The sequence below is a fragment of the Ranitomeya imitator genome, chromosome 4 (genome assembly GCF_032444005.1).
Source record: "Ranitomeya imitator isolate aRanImi1 chromosome 4, aRanImi1.pri, whole genome shotgun sequence".
Taxonomy (NCBI): Eukaryota; Metazoa; Chordata; class Amphibia; order Anura; family Dendrobatidae; genus Ranitomeya; species Ranitomeya imitator.
The window spans coordinates 40,471,229-40,487,567 of record NC_091285.1 but is presented as its reverse complement, the minus strand read 5'-3'; the positions used below and the strand labels follow the sequence as shown (position 1 = coordinate 40,487,567).

The window sequence follows — 16,339 nt, the reverse complement described above, 5'->3', positions numbered from 1 at the left end:
ATCCTGTAAACCTAAATGCCTTTCAAAGGTTTTTGGGTTTTGCCAACTACTACCAAAAGTTCATCAAAAAAATTTTGGTAGTGGTCAAACCTTTGACGGATATGACCAGCAAAGGGACAGACTTTTCCAAATGGTGCAGTGTGACCTGGCCAGCTTTTGATACCTTGAAAAGCTGTTTTGCCACTGTGCCAAACTTTACAGCCTGACGTCACTCAGCCATTTATTGTAGAATTTGATGGGTCTGAAGTGAGGACTGTATTATCACAGAGTGCATCTCCTAGTAAATGGCGTCCATTTGCATACTTTTCTAAGAAACTATCGTCTGCTAAGAAAAACTATGACATTGGTAACAGGGAACTCTTAGCAATTAAGCGGGCTTTTGAAGAGTGGCATCATTTTCTGGAATAGGCAGTTCATCTGGTCATAGTAATTACTGATAATAAAAATCTGTTATATTTAAAATCTGCTAAGAGTCTGATACCTAGACAGGCAAGGTGGTCTTTCTTCTTCGCAAGATTTATTTGTTACATATTGGCGGGGACTAAGAATGTTAAGGCGGATGCCTCATCCCATTGCTTTCCTGGGAGTGGAGATAATTGTGAATCTTTTCCTATACTACAGAAAGGACTAGTTTTGCAGTAAGAACTTTGAGAAAGAGGTTGTAGAGGCTCGGGGGAATGCCCCTGCTGCCTGTCCTTTAGGTAAACTGTTCGTACCTATGAATCTCTGTCTTAAAGTTAAAAGTGAACATCATGATTTGGTCTTGGCCAGACACCCTGGTAGTAAAGCCACCACAGACCTCTTTACCCTGACCTTGGTGCAAATTTTAATCAAAGAAATTTTGAAATTACATGAAATTACCAATATTGTTTCTAACCGGGGGGGTGCAATATACAGTATTTCAAAATTTTGGGGGTCCATCTGTCGTTTTCCTCATCCTTTCACCCACGGTTTAATGGGCAAACTGAAAGCGTTAACCAGAATCTTTAGATTTATTTTAGGTGTCTAGTGTCTGACAATCGGAAGTCGGAAGGATTGGGTTTCTTAACTCTAGCTGAATTTGTGGTGAATAACGGTTGTCATGAGTCTACTCGTAAGTCCCCGTTTTTCGGGGCAAACGGGTTTCATCCTCAGTCCAGCTCTTTTAGTAGGAATCATTTCTGAGGAATACCTAAAGAAGAAGGATTTTCATCGTCTTTAATATCTATGTGGCAAGGGGTTCTTAATAATTTGAAGTATGTGGGGTCCAAATATGAGTGTGGCTGATTGGAGACATTTGGTGGGTCCAGACCTCTGTGTTGGTGGTTTGGTGTGGTTGTCCTTGAGGAGCATTAATTTAAAGTTCCCGTCTAGGCACTTATAAGATTGTGGCCGTTGTCACTCCTGTAGCATTTGCTTTGCTTTGCCACCTTCTTTCAGGTTTCATAATGTGCTTCACCTGTCTTTGCTCAAAAATACATTGTGTCCTCTGAACCATCACCAGCACTAACATCTACGGTCATTGTTGATGTGAATTTGGAGTTTCAGATAGCTAAGATTGTGGATTTTAGCTTGGTTCATCGGTCTCTTCAGTATCGGGTACACTGGAAGGGTTATGGTCCTGAAGCGAGGATGTGGGTACCAGCATCTGATGTCCATGCGGTCAGATTGATCTGGTCCTTTCATGCAGCACACCCTGATAAACCCGGCCCTAAGGTTCCGAATGTCCCTCCTAGAAGGGAGGGTACTGTCATGGGTTTACCATGACAGAGAGGGATAAGAAGACCACAGTATCTGATTTCATGTACTCCTGCACTGATTAGAAGCATTTCTTCTTCATTTTAAATGGTGCAGGTTTCTGTTAGCAGTGCAGGGGTTAAACTGTTCAGCTTAGAGTCTCTGAAGCCTCCCTGCTTTGATTATCTCAGCTGTGCAGTATTGGCCCCTCCCCTCTACTATATATACTCACCTCTGGCAACCTGGATTTCCAGTCTTAATTCTTGTACTGCCTGATGTGGAGTTGAGGAGTCGGTTGTTGGTAGAGGCATTTAGAGTATTGTTCTGTAACTGTTACTTTAACTTTTTGGCTGTTTGCAAATCATCTTCCTGTCCTATTTGGCTTACATTCCTTTTATCCCAGTGTTCCCTCTGTTGTCTGTGAGTGCTTATTTGTATGATTGGGATTTTTCCTTTATCCCTGTACGTCCTTCCTTGTTTGTCTAGTTTGCGTATATTCAAACATTATTACTCCCCACCTCCCTGGGTGGGGGAGGGGAACAGATATAGGGTGGATTCAGGAGTCCAGTAAGGTACTTGACCCCAGCATCTTTACCATCAAATGTAATCCGGGGAGCAGAGAAAGCTAGGCCCTAGTGTTAGGGACAGGGAAGGAGTCCCTGTCACTTGGAGATGCGATGTCTGGGGGCACAACTGGCTCTTCTTAAGGAGACCAGGTGAGTATGCAGTCTTATTGACGTTGCTTTATGGTAAAAGTTTTCCATGTTGCAAGGCTCATTAACATACCTCCCAACTTTTACAGAACAGAGGGATATACTACGAGGCGTACATAGCACAAATTTTGACCATGCCCCTAGCCACTCCCAAGGCCATACTCATTTACCATTTCTTTCTACTTTGGCAGGAGGACAAGTCAGAAGGGCAGTGGAATTAAGGAACATTCAGATCACTCAAGACAACAGGACACAGACCCAAAATCTGAGACTATCCCGTTGTTTCCTGGACAGTTGGGACCTATGGACTGCTTTTTTTGTTCATTTGTTCATTGTTGTAGCAGCCAGAACTTTTTCATTTTTTACAAAAGATTCACTATAGGAGGCTTTGCTTTTTTTAGGTCCGTAAGTGTTTTTTGTTTTCTGCAGGTGTTCGCACCAAACTATAAAATTTTTGCAAATTTCTTTTAAAGGCTTTTCCTCCTTATTTCATGCATTTTTGGTGTAGATTTCATGCAGTATTTTTATTGTGTATTATTTTATTGTACAGAAAATCTTTGACTCTGCACTTATAAAAGCAACTGCGTCTTTTACACTCCCCATAGAAGACTATAGAGGAAAAAAAAAACACTAAAAACTGTACAGTTCAGCAGCGCCTCTATCGGGTGCAGTTCTCATTAATTTCAAGAGGTTTTGATGTACTCTATATGGACAAAACTATTGGAACTCACTTCTTAATTATTAAATACCTGATTCTCATTGAGTCCAATTGCTCCGGTGCATAACATCCGACCTCTCGTCAAGACATCGCACTTTCCTTATAATAGTGATAGAATGGCTCATCCTAAATAACACGGTCCTATAATAGGAGCCATCAGCGTGACTGGTCAGTCCATGACATTTCTTCTCTCCTATATATTCTTGCATCACCTGTCAGTGATATTATTGAGAAGTGGAAATAACGGCAGCAACTCATGACCCTGGTATTGTCGAAGCTTCTTGGGAAAGAGGGAGATACCCCCTACTGACACTCTTACCATCCCTTACCTTTTTTCCCCCAGCGCGACCACCCGAACCCCTTCTCCCAATTAAGACAGAGACAAGAGTTTCTTTGGAATTATGTAGGCCACAGCAGCCTGTTTATTAAACAAAAACAACGGTTAACAATTAATGTAAAAGCATACATTTCAAAACTAGGGGAAGTCCTTGGAGCCCAAAAGAATCTGGTGATTTTAACCATACCGCGAACATAACTCAAACCATATTTTACTCCCAGCCGTTGTAAGCCTGGCTCGGGAGCACCAAAAACCCCGCAAGAGGGTTCACTGTTCGCGGTAAAAACATGAGATCCGACCACCCCTGCCGGAACTCCCCACCACCAATCACCAGATCCAAAACATAATAAACTTCAGAACAGAGGAGCCATATACCTATGGACCCCCCAAACCAATTTCCACCAACTCCAAGGACTCCCCCGAAACCGCCACAACGAGAGGCCTTTGAAAACCTTAAAGGCCCGAGACCCCACCCGACCGAAAAGCTATGGCCTTCTCAATGCCCTCCTGTAACCCGAGAGCCCAAAAATCCATTCCTACAGCATTCAAATGCACGCCGTCCGCCAACCAATACTCCCCATTTCCAGATTCCAATTCAAAATGTCTGACCGCCGCACCCCCATTCCTAACCACAAAGGCAGACACCGCCCTGTTCACCTTTATGCGGGCCTTATCAATTTTTTGCAAAGACCGTATGTGCTTCCACCGTTTCCGCGGCACGATTTCGGACCAGACGACAGTCAATCCCGGGTACAAAACCCACAAACGTAAACAGTCCTGTTTGATGTCTCTAACCAACTCCCGAAAAGGTCGGACCCCAAGATCGTTACCCCCCACGTGCAAAACCAAAACGTCGGGAGCTCTGTCCAGTCTCACACTGTTCTGGATTTCCCGCAACACGCGATTCCAGGCCATACCCCGAAAACCGAGCCACCGGATGACTGCGACGCTTCGATCAAATCCGAGTTGCCTGCCCTCCGTCCGAACGTCGGCTCGCAGAGCTCCCCAGTGCACGTACGAGTGTCCAAGAATCCACACCAATAAACCTTGGTGACCTGGAAAACAAACACAAACTTAACAACTGTCCCCTACTGCAGCAAAACGCTCCATAAAGCCTATAAAACCCCATCGACCACCCCCTGTGGCCGCACATAACTTCTAAAGCGGTTGGAGCGCCACCTACCGATCCTACGAATGGCGGAATCCTCCAATCCCCCAATTGCCGCTTCAGTTGTGGCACCTATCCGGAAGGAGTGAGGGCCGAAACAAGCCCCATCCAACCCCACCGAGGAAATCGCCTTTTTGAAAACCGCCGTGAACTGGTATCGAGACAAGCAGGAACCATCCTGGTGACATAACAATGCCCCATCCCGCTTAGGCTGCAGGCCCCAAAAGTTGCTAAGGCAAGAGACTGGACACATAACGGACCCCGCAACTGAGCCCACCACAATTCTGCTGCCCCGCCCCTCCTGATCCGACTTTGACCTTCGCAACCATAACTCCACCTGGCCCCCAGCCAACAATACGTCCCTGGCCAATAAACCCCCCGGCCCTTTTTTGTTTGGTGCCACCAACTCTCCTACTCTAAAGGCCCCAAAAAAGGCCAATGAAAAAGCCAGCCGAAATAAACAAAGCTCAAAAAACGAAGAACACAGTGATGACAATGCTTCGCCCAATTTTTCCAAAACGTTAAAAGACACCGGCCTCCCAGAATCTGTTCCTCTGGGCCGCCGCCTAAAACCTCTTACGGCCCTCTGCACCAAAAAGGACTTGGTGATATCGTCCTGACCCCGCAATTTGCAACCAAAGGCCAGGGCCGCCATGACTCTTGACACTTTTGCGGGAGACCAACCCGCTGATGCCCCCCGGCTCAACCATGACAACAGGATCCCGATCTGATCCTGGTAGCTCCACCCACCAGATTCCGCTGCTAGCAAAAACTCCCACTCCCGCCAAGTTGCCTGATAAGCCTCCCAGGTTCTGGGAGCCAACGACGCCTTAATCAATGCCTGAGCGTCCCGGACACCGCTAGCCAAAGTTCTGGAGGGCACTCCAAACCGACCATCTCCGCCTCCGGGGCCAATGACCGAAAACGATCGAACTGCAAACGAGAAAGAGAGTCAGCGATGGAGTTATGAACTCCCGGCACATGCGACGCTGTGACATGCGCGTTCAAATTCAAACACAACAGCACCAAACGCCGTAACACGCAAACCACCGGCGGCGAAGATGCAGACAAACTATTAATCGCGCAAACCACCCCCATGTTATCGCAACGAAAACGAACACGCCTGTTCCGAAAATTATCTTGCCACAAGTGCACCGCTACCAAAATAGGGAAAATCTCCAGGAGAGCAATATTACGAACTAAACCAGTAGAAATCCAACTCGCAGGCCACTTTGCCGCGCACCATTGCCCTTGGAAATATGCTCCAAAACCCGAACCTCCGGCTGCGTCAGTGAATAATTCCAACGACTCGTTGTCAATCACGCCCGCCATAAACAACGACCTACCATTATATGACTTCAGGAACTCACTCCACACTGCCAAATCCTCCTTGTGCTCAGCTAATAACCGCACAAAATGGTGAGGAGCCTTAACTCCCGCCGTAGCGCTAGCCAACCTCCTAGAGAAAACTCGCCTCATTGGCATGACTCGACAAGCGAAATTAAGCTTACTGAGCAGAGATTGCAGGTCTCGCAAAGGCACCTTACGCAGGCGACCAGTTCGCACAACGTCTTCCCGTAGGCCCGTCAATTTGTCCTCAGGCAAACGAAACTCCCACCGCACGGTATCGATGACTATGCCTAAGAAACACAAGCACGTACTCGGGCCTTCCGTCTTACCCGGTGCCAGCGGGACCCCGAACCGCGAAGCCACCCATTCAATCGCATTCAAAATCCTTGCACAGCAATCGGACCCCGCCGGGCCGATGCACAAAAAATCGTCTAGGTGGTGTAGGACCGCATCGCAACCAGACACGTCCCGTACCACCCATTCCAAAAAGGAACTAAACGCCTCGAACAGAGCACAAGACAGCGAACAACCCATGGGCAAACATCTGTCAACAAAAAATTTTTTCTCCCAAAAACATCCAAGAAGTCTAACGCTAGACGGATGAACCGGCAACAATCGAAAAGCGGCTTCTATGTCCGTCTTTGCCAACAGGGCACCTTTTCCGCATCTCTGCACCCAAGCTACCGCTTCATCAAACGATGCGTAAACCACCGAGCACAAATCAGGATCAATGCCGTCGTTCACCGACCTACCCTTAGGATACGACAGGTGCTGGATAAGGCGAAATTTTCCCGCTTCCTTCTTAGGGACCACCCCCAGAGGGGAAACAACTAAGTCCTCAAACGGAGCATGGTCAAAAGGGCCAGCCATGCGGCCCAAAGCCACCTCCTTACGTAACTTCTCTGAAACCACCTCAGAGTGTAACAAGGCTGAATGCAGATTTTTCCTAACAACGGGAACCACAAAAGGAGGTGCTGGAATAACAAAACCTTCCGTAAAACCGGACAGTAACAGTGCCGCCTTTTCCTTATCCGGGTACCTACTTAGATAAGGGACCATCCTTTCCACCATCACCGGAGTCTCCCCCATGGGAATTACCTGGACCTGCTTTTGCCTTGCCCTTCTTAAAGCATTTTGCGGCTCCGTGGGAGGAACCACTGCAGTGGGAGCACAAATGTTTAAATCTACAGTTGCTTCCAAATTTGCACTGTCCCTCATTAAATTGCCAGCAGACACCCAACTTCTGTCCTCCTGCCTGACCGGCGTTGCCTGAGGAGCTCCCTGCACCGGACTGAGATCCATGGCCGGACCCACCGGCCCCCCCTTGAAATGGATGGCCGAACTGCGCCATCACGCGCAACCAGAGACCAATATCTTTCTGGTCCCACCTAATAGCCGGCCGCACAGCTTTTCTCTGCCTAAACTGCTCATCGTATCTCAGCCACGCCTGACCGCCATACACCCTATGAGCCTCACTGATGGAATCCATGTAGCAAAATAGCCCCGAGCAATTCTCCGGAGCCTTCTCACCAATAACACTGGCCAAAATGGCAAAAGCTTGAAGCCAATTAGCAAAAGTCTGGGGAATCAAACGCCAACGCCGCTTTTCTTCCTCCTCCTTTTTTAAATCCTCCTTCTTCCCCTTGTCAATGTTAAATTTCTCCAAGGGGAGCAGTGAAAAAATTTCCACGTACTCATCCTTACTAATCTTTTCCCTGACCTCTTTCTTAAGATGCGCCCCCAACGGGCCCTCCAAACACACGTATACCTCGCCGTGCGCCCTATCATCTAAGTGGACCCTACACTCCTTCTCCTTCTCAGTCTGCACAGAAACCAAAACTGGCTCCGCAACCTCGGCCTGCGCTGCTGCCGCACTAACCGGACTCCGTGTTACACCAGACCAAGCACCCAAAAAACCCTGCGGAGCCACATCACGATCCAATCTAGCTAGCAGGTTCTGCACATTAACCAAAAGCTCCCGCACCCCTGCCGCTTCACCGCCGCCTGCTACCCCTGCCGCAGCTACGCCGCTAAGCGCTCCCTGACCACCACTAAACGCAGGCGCACTAGCATCATAAGAACAAGCACGAGACACAGACGCATACTCACCGGGCTGCAAGGGATCTGTGGTCCCTCCAGCCGGAGGTGTCCGTCAGACCCGCTGCTCCCGGACGCAGCTGGCCCGTGGGACACTGGATTCGGACTCCCCGCGATGGGGGGAGACGCCGCCTGGACCGGCGAGGGCACATCTTGCTGACCGGCGCCAGCCGCAGTCCAGGCCGCCGTAAGAGGCTGTCCGCTCCAAGGCCCTGGAGCAGGGGGACCCCCCGCCACTGTAGTAGGGGCCGACCCAGCGCCGTCCTGCCTCGGGCCGCCCGCCCCGCTTCCATCCACCGCTCCTCTGGGCCCCGCTCTCACTGCCGAGGCAGACCGCGCGGCGGAACCGGCACCGCCGCGGCCTCCCGCTGCTCTAGGCCCCAAGCGCTGCCCGGCGCGTCTTGGCTCCGCCCCCACCGCACCACGAGGTGAGGGCCTAGCAACCGCCGCTGCGCCCCCCCTGGCAGTCGGATTCCTCCCAGGCCGGGGCCTACTCGCCGCTGCTCTTACCGGCGCCCGGCCTGGAGGGTCCCGGGAGGGGCTCCTACGCCTGCGGGGGGCGCTAGGCCCAGGATCCGGCGATAGGCGCTCGGGGGGCCGTGTCCGCCGAGCCCGCCGATCAAGATGGGGGACCGCCGGCGGGGATCCGCTGCCGCCGGCGCCGCCGTCCAGCAGGTGGGCCACCTGCACCTCCAGCCATCCGGGAGGCCGAGAGGCTGCAGCCGCCCTCAGGCTCTGCAGCACAGCGTCCACACCTGACATGCTGCTGCTTTCAGTGCTGGTGAGCGGGAACTGACCGGCCCCCGCCCCCCTGACACTTCCCTAACCCTCTCTTCAACTATCTCCCCCGCCCCCTATACTGTTAACCCTTTCAGCCCCACCCCCTCCTCTCCAACCCATTGTCATGCTGGCCTTCGCTTAGCCGTGGGGGGAGGGGGCGGCTCGCTCCGGCCTGTCCTGCCTCGAAGAGGAGATCCCGTAATGTTACAGAGAGGGGTCAATGTTGTGTGAACAGTTTGGAGGAGACCTGTTCTGTTCCTCATGACTGTGCTTCGAGCACCAAACAAGGGCCATAAAGACACAGTTAGGGGAGTTAGGTGTGGAAGAACATGACCAACACCTTTGGATGAACTAGAACGATCTTGTGAACCCAGACTCTCATCGAACATCAGTGTCAGGCCTCACAAATCATTATTTTGGGTGAATTCCCACAGACACCTCAAAAATTTAGCAGAAAACCTTCCAAGAAGAGTGGAAGTTGTTATACCCGTAAAGGTGGATAGGATCAACTCCATATTAATGCCTGTTGCTTTATAATACGATGTCATAAAAGCTCTTGTAGATGTAGTGTGGAGGGTCCTTAATACTTTTCTCCATAAACTGTATGAAAGTAAGACGTTTCTTACCGCTATTACATATTCTGCACTGGCACAAATACTCACGTGTAACATTCAAAGTCTCCATTGCTAATGGCTTCTATTAGCTGCTCTGTTACTTTAATAATCTCCTGCTTCCTCACTGTAAGCATAAGAAAAGTGAGTGTTAATCCAAGGATATTAAGGCTGATCATTATAGGAATATTTTAGAAGACAATGCCACAGTGCAAAAACATATCTTAGGAAAATAGGTGCAAAATTATCAATACCCATAATTGGACTTGAGTGCTTTAGGGGGTATTTCATATTCCAGCCCTGATCAAAAACCCAATCGAGTGAGATGTGCCAAATTCATGAACAGACGCATGCCTTTTTATGGTTTTGGCACATTTTTAATCTGAAATCTGAGGCACTTGTGAGTTGGAGTAGATTTCTTCTTTTCTGCGATTAACTAGGCTATGCCCCCTCCTGCTAAGCTTCACCCTCTTCTTTGTTAGAAATGTGGGGTGACATATGAGTCCCGCGAAACGCAAATCTTTGCCAACAGAAAGCGCTGCGACTTTCATAAATTGTTTTCTGTCATAAAAGTCTTGATTAATTACCCCTAAAGTATCACAAATGCCATACGTTAGGCAGGTGGGACCAAGGAATCAGAGGTGGTTAAGAGTATTCGTACCCACTAACCAAGAGAAGGATGAGGAGCAAGAGCTGTAAGATGGATCGCCGTTTCTTAGGTGCTGTGTGAGCCGAAGGTCTATTCTTAACTGAACCTTAAAAGATTTTTAAATCCTTTTTTAGAAGACCCTGTGGTCATTGGTAGAAGGAATGAGTTACCTTTCACAGCTGGAGTCAGGGACTTGGACAGGAGCAAAGCTATAGTGGGTGGAGAGGTGGCAGTTGCCCGAGGAGGTCCAAAAGCCCTTCTGCTCAATATGCATTATAAATGGCACATAGTATAAGACAATGTTTCAGATTTTGTTCTGGGCTCTGAAGCTTCAAGTTCTGGTCCTGGTCTTGGATTTTCCACTCATAATGTTTAAAGACAGATTGATGAGTATATGTTGTGAAACACCGATCAGTAAGGTCCCAATGTTCATGCCTGAAGTAGCCACACCAGGTGCAGGGTGGGACTCAAAAGGCTTCTCCACCAGAAAAGCAGCCAACAGTACAATAACTGGCACATGGCTGGGGTGGTAGAGGGTAGGGGCGCACTGGTGAAGAGTTTGCATTAGGACACAAGAACTGGATGATAGAAAAGGAAGGGTATATTATTTTAGGAACATCTGTCTAACTTAGAGCAGTTAAACCTTGAGAAACCTGTCTCTAAATGTTCACGGATTCATCCCCTGACTTACCTTTGGTATCTTCATCTTCGATAGTAGTGTTTGTGCTTTCTGAAGATTCCTGGATGAAATGAGAAGGAGGTAGAATTGGGTTATCCCATCAAACCACATGACAGTTGTTTTGGGCACCAGTAGTGCACGCTTTCCAGAAGGCGTTCTTGTCTTTTCGGGAAGCCGTGTTGAAATACCTCTGTATTTTATATATTGACCATTAGAGGTCACCATTCAACCAGGAAAAAGAAAATTTTAGTAGAGTATATTTGACTGTATTTCTAATGTTCTGTATTGCCAGCACCTCAGGGAAGCTTTGTTGTCCTTGCTTATCTGAGAACATTAAATCCCAACTCCATCCGGTGCAGTCCTCGGTATTCATTTCTCCCACATATCCCAATACCAGCTGCACCAACTGACTGCGCACAGAGCTGTGACTACAAACACAGCTGCTCATTCCTCTGTGAGCCCCAAATTGTAGACTGACATCGCCCTCTGCTTGGCAAAAAGGCGCAGGACAATTAGTCAAAAGTTCACCTTCATATTTGCCCATTACCTTGTTTTGCTTAGCAAAGACCATGTACCGTAACATTGGTCAGAGGAGCAAAAAAACAGTGGTCGCTCATACTGGCATAGTGCATCTCCTGTAACAATGGGTATATTCTAAAAGGTCCAAGTATTCTGTCCCATTTCCTATGAGATACCTTAAAAGGCAAAATTAGGAAACAGTGTCCATCTCCTAACAGCTTCTTATTTGCAATAACCAAAGTGGTTCTGCTAGGACTGTGTCCTACCTATGTAGGCCATTCATCCAGAACTGAGTGATAGTTCATGTGCAGAGAAGTACCGTATGTAATACTTGACATAACCCTTGCATAGTTGCCAACAGTTATGGAGACAATTAAACCACCCAATCCATCTGCATTCTCCTGGAAAAACCTCACCACTGTAGGGTACACACCCACTTCTCCCCAGAATACCAACTTTTGGACACGGTTTACATAAAAATGTATCTTTACTGCTAAAACTGGCTGCTAAGTCCTGGACTACAGGATCAGTAGTCAAAAATGAACTCTTTTCGGTCCACCAGTTCTTGGAAATCTGAGACAGTTGGCAACTATGCCGGAGAAGACCATGGTCGGAGTATCCTTCAGCTAGACGAGGCCCTGAGACTATTGGGTTCTGTATATAGAGGGTGGCCCTCAGAATCATTATCTGTAGAGGACCCAAGGATCCACTGACTGATCAGACCTGTGACCGGTTGACCCCATTCATGATTTAGTCAGGGGCTTCCATCTAAATCTAAAAAAAAGGGATTCAATCATGCCTCCGACTGAGACATTGACTTTAACTAAGCAGAGTAGACACCGTAAACCTTGGTTTGACCTTATCTCCGACATTGTCTGTACAGTAGACTACCCTATATTACCGGATGGAGTCATGAACGTGGGCATAAAGCTAATGCCTAATTCACCTGATATCTTTGACTACTGATCCTGTAGTTAGGATCCAGGATTTAGCAACCATTTTTAGAAGTTAGAAAGATATTTTTAGTCACATGGTCAACCAGGCTGAATAATCCCTCTCTCTTTTTTACCTCATCTTTCATAGAAGCCATAATAAAGGAGCCATATTACACGTTATCAAACGTAGGTGTTTGACTGTGTATTCTTATAAACTATTCTGAAATATGGGATTTCTCTTATGTCTAAGATGTTGTATGGAAGTGTCATTAGATATACTGCTCAGAATATAGAGTGAGTTAAAGGCATTGTCCAGGACTTTCATATTTAATGGCCTATCGTTAAAATAGGTCATTAATAACAGAGAGGTAGGGGTCCAACATCTGGCCCCCCACAATTAGGTGTTTACAGTTGTTGACGGAAGTATACAGTGTACAAAGAAGATCTCCATATACCATGTAGTGGCCATTCTCAGGGACTGAATCTCGGCTTACATCACTTCAATAAGAGCTGAACTGCAGTACCTCTGAACGGCCACTACAGGGTTTATGGAGCTCTTCTTTTGCCACAGAGTAACAGCACAGCTCTGAACACTGTGTAGTGGCCGTTCAGGGGTACTACAGCTCAGCGCATAAAAAATGTGAATGTAAGTTGAGATGTGGTACCTGGTAATGGCCACTACAGGATAAATAGAGCTTTGCTTTACCAGCTCTGTTCATTGCGTACTTTTGCCACAGTGGAACAGCACAGCTCTGAACACTGTGTAGTGGCTATTTAAAGGTACTGCAACTCAGCGCCTAAAAAAGTGAATGTAAGTTGAGGTGCATTACCTAATAACGGCTACTACCGAGTAAATGGAGCTGTGCTTTCCCAGCTCTGTACACTGTGTAGTGTTTGTTAAGGGGTACTGCAGGAGTTGATAGCAGGAGTTGCAAACTGTTGATTGGTGGGGATGCTGGATGGCAGACCCAACAACAGATTGATATTGAAGACCTACTTTACGGATACGTCAATGATATGTAAGACTTGGACAGTCCTTCTCAAGTTCCAAAGTTATCTCCTATTCATAGATATGGGATAACCACCTGATCGTTAAGGGTCCAATTGTTGAGACCCCCTACTAATCTAAAAAATGATGATTGATCATGTGCACTGATGCTCCATTCAGTCTTAATGGGACTTCCGGAGAAGGCCAAGTGTAGTGCTCAGATGATTTCCGGCACTCCCTTAAAAATAAATGGAGTAGCAGTCAACATGATCTGACACTGCTCCATTCACACAGGGCCCTTCTTGAGATCGGTGGAGGTCCCAGTAGTCATTTAGTCAGCGATTGGGAAGTTATCCCCTATCTTAAGGATAGGGGAAATCTTCCAAACTTGAGCATAAGCTAGCCAGACATGGCATAGTCCTCCTGGGTGATATGATTACTGGGGAGATCAGGAAAGCTTGGTTTTGCACATGATCTTCAGGATGGTGTGTACTGCAGCGTTCATTAGACAATTGTTCTATAAACAGGCCTATGACTCACGGGAAAGTGAGTCAGGATGGCATCTGCTTGTCTAAGGGTACCGTCACACAGTGGCATTTTGATCGCTACGACGGCACGATTTGTGACGTTCCAGCGATATATCCGTGACGTTCCAGCGATCTCGCTGTGTCTGACACGCTCCTGCGATCAGGGACCCCGCTGAGAATCGTACGTCGTAGCAGATCGTTTGAAACTTTCTTTCGTCGTCTAGTGTCCCGCTGTGGCGGCATGATCGCATGGTGTAACAAAGGTGTGCACGATATTGTATACGATGTGCGCATAGTAACCAACGGCTTCTACATCGCAAATACGTCATGAAATTATCGCTCCAGCGTCGTACATTGCAAAGTGTGACAGCAGTCTACGACGCTGGAGCGATATTGTTACGATGCTGGAGCGTCACGGATCGTGCCGTCATAGCGATCAAAATGCCACTGTGTGACGGTACCCTAAGACCTTATTATACCCATGCTATGAAGTACACTGTGCCAGTATGAGTAGACCAAAAACCCTTGTCAGCTGGTTGACCTGGATATACAATTACTCCTTGTTCAATATGACAAGGCATCAACATTGAATCCACCCATTGTTGCAACCATGGACAATGGCTCAACCAAAGGGGCAAATGTTAAGTTCAGATCCCGCAGCTAATAAGAAAAAGTAAAGCCAGACCATTGCTCCTTTCTGGGACCCAGAGGAACCAGCACTGAATAAGACAAAACATAGACTCACCATCAACTGGACACTGGAACTGGACTTTCTTTTCTGGAAAAACAAGGAGAACAGATAGGAAGGAGAGTGAGACACACAGCCAGCAGCACGGTGACCACAGGGGAAAGCACAGAAGTCCACACAGTGACCACAAGCCGTAGCCGCACCACAAGAAGAAGCCCCAGATGGATGTAACATACACAAGGAACATTAAGGGGAACAATTAACAACACAGCCATGAAGATGCCCAAAATGGAGTTGGGTAGGCGGAATGGTTTAGGGTGTCCCTCATGCAGCACTGGTTTTGTTGGATTGTCTATTCTGGTCAGCAGCCAAAGCGATCAAAGATCCCTACGAACCACCCAACAGCTTGTTGATATCATTTCCAAGTTTCGCACTAGATAGCAAGAATTAAATAATTGTGAGTTCAATGTATCTGAGCACAAGACCTGTTGGGTGGTTGAATAGGAGATCTTCACGTCCCGACATGTTGGTGAAGCATATAGAAGCAGAAGCACAATCAGAGGAGCAGAGTAGGGAGCACAGCGGGGAACATACATTAGTAAGGCATCCTAACATTCAGCAGTATGTTAACACCTGCACAAAAAGTGAGTGATACAAGTAAGAGAAATACATGACCAAGGCTCAGGACAGATCACAGTGACCAAAATCTAACCAGAAAGAGAGAGGATGGAAGCAGTGAGCAGATACTGGATGATGCGCACACACACATTAATAATGGCATTGCCTGGAGTTTGCCTTGTGCCCACTTGCTATCAAGCTCTTCATCATATAGGTAGTGCAAAGCATGCTGGGAGTCAATATATATTAGGCTAGTGGCATAGTCTACTTTTCTAATTAAGGGATGTATAATTAAAAGGATAGAGATCAATGTGGCGTGTAGTGCATCAATGGCTAAACTACTGTCTCCCTACTACTAATCTGCTATGTGACATTGCAACTCACCAATAGGTGTCATTAGGGCTGTTGACTGATCCTGTGATGGACTGCTTCTGTAAGCTGTGGAGCACCTTTGTCTCATCTATTTCATAGCATTACAGAACACTGTTTATCTACCTGTTTATATTTTTGTTTAAAGGGACTCTATCAGCACAGAATGACTGTTCAAACCAAGCACGGGGATCAGATCATGCTTGATGTGTGCGGAGTGGCTTAGTCCACCACCTGCCCACCTTTTTTTTTTCCATCTACAATGGTGATCAAAAGTTTGTGATCAAAATTAAACAAATAAGTAAAAAAATATTAGTATTTGTCAATTTATAAATACAGAAAATGATCTGATATCACATGTCTGTGAGTGGCTAAAGTATGTGAACCTTTGCCTTCAGTGTCAGGTGTGATCTCCTTGTGAAACAATCATTGCATCTAAATGTTTTCGGTAATCGTTGGTTAGTCCTGCACTGATGCACTCCATCAGCGGTGGAGGAATTTTAGCCCATTCCTCCCTGCAAAAAAACAGCTTCAACTCTGTTACCTTGGTTTTCTGCCATGAACTGCTCGCTTTACATGCTTCTACATTTCTAAGGCTGGATTCACATTGCGTTAACAGCAGCCCGTTTAATACATACGTTAATGGGCTGCTGTTAACGCAACTGCCGAAGTGCCAATGTGTCATCACGCTAGCGCAGATAGAGCTAGCAGTTGCTCTATCTGCGCTAGCAGTGACGGACCCGGAAACGCTGCAGCCCGCGTCTCAGGGTCCATCACTCAATGACGGCACATCGTTAGCGCACGCCCATTGTGGGCATGCGCTAGCGATGCGTCCGACATAGGACATAATGGCAGCGTTAACGGACTGCGTTACACC

The 16,339-nt window shown here is 47.4% G+C and overlaps 1 protein-coding gene across 3 annotated transcripts in view; it reads right to left on the bottom strand.

The window, feature by feature from the left end:
- CAMK2A (calcium/calmodulin dependent protein kinase II alpha) overlaps positions 1-16,339 on the bottom strand; it is a 219,340-nt gene that overhangs the window by 10,574 nt on the left and 192,427 nt on the right. For 2 of the 3 annotated variants that reach the window (XM_069763577.1, XM_069763578.1), the window contains exons 14-15: positions 10,831-10,879; positions 9,542-9,617 (exon numbers count right to left, since the gene is read on the bottom strand). In XM_069763577.1, the coding sequence (XP_069619678.1) occupies positions 9,542-9,617; positions 10,831-10,879 (125 nt within the window). Of the gene's footprint in view, positions 1-9,541; positions 9,618-10,830; positions 10,880-14,532; positions 14,566-16,339 lie in introns of all 3 variants that reach the window. The other variant, XM_069763576.1, reaches the window with a different exon arrangement.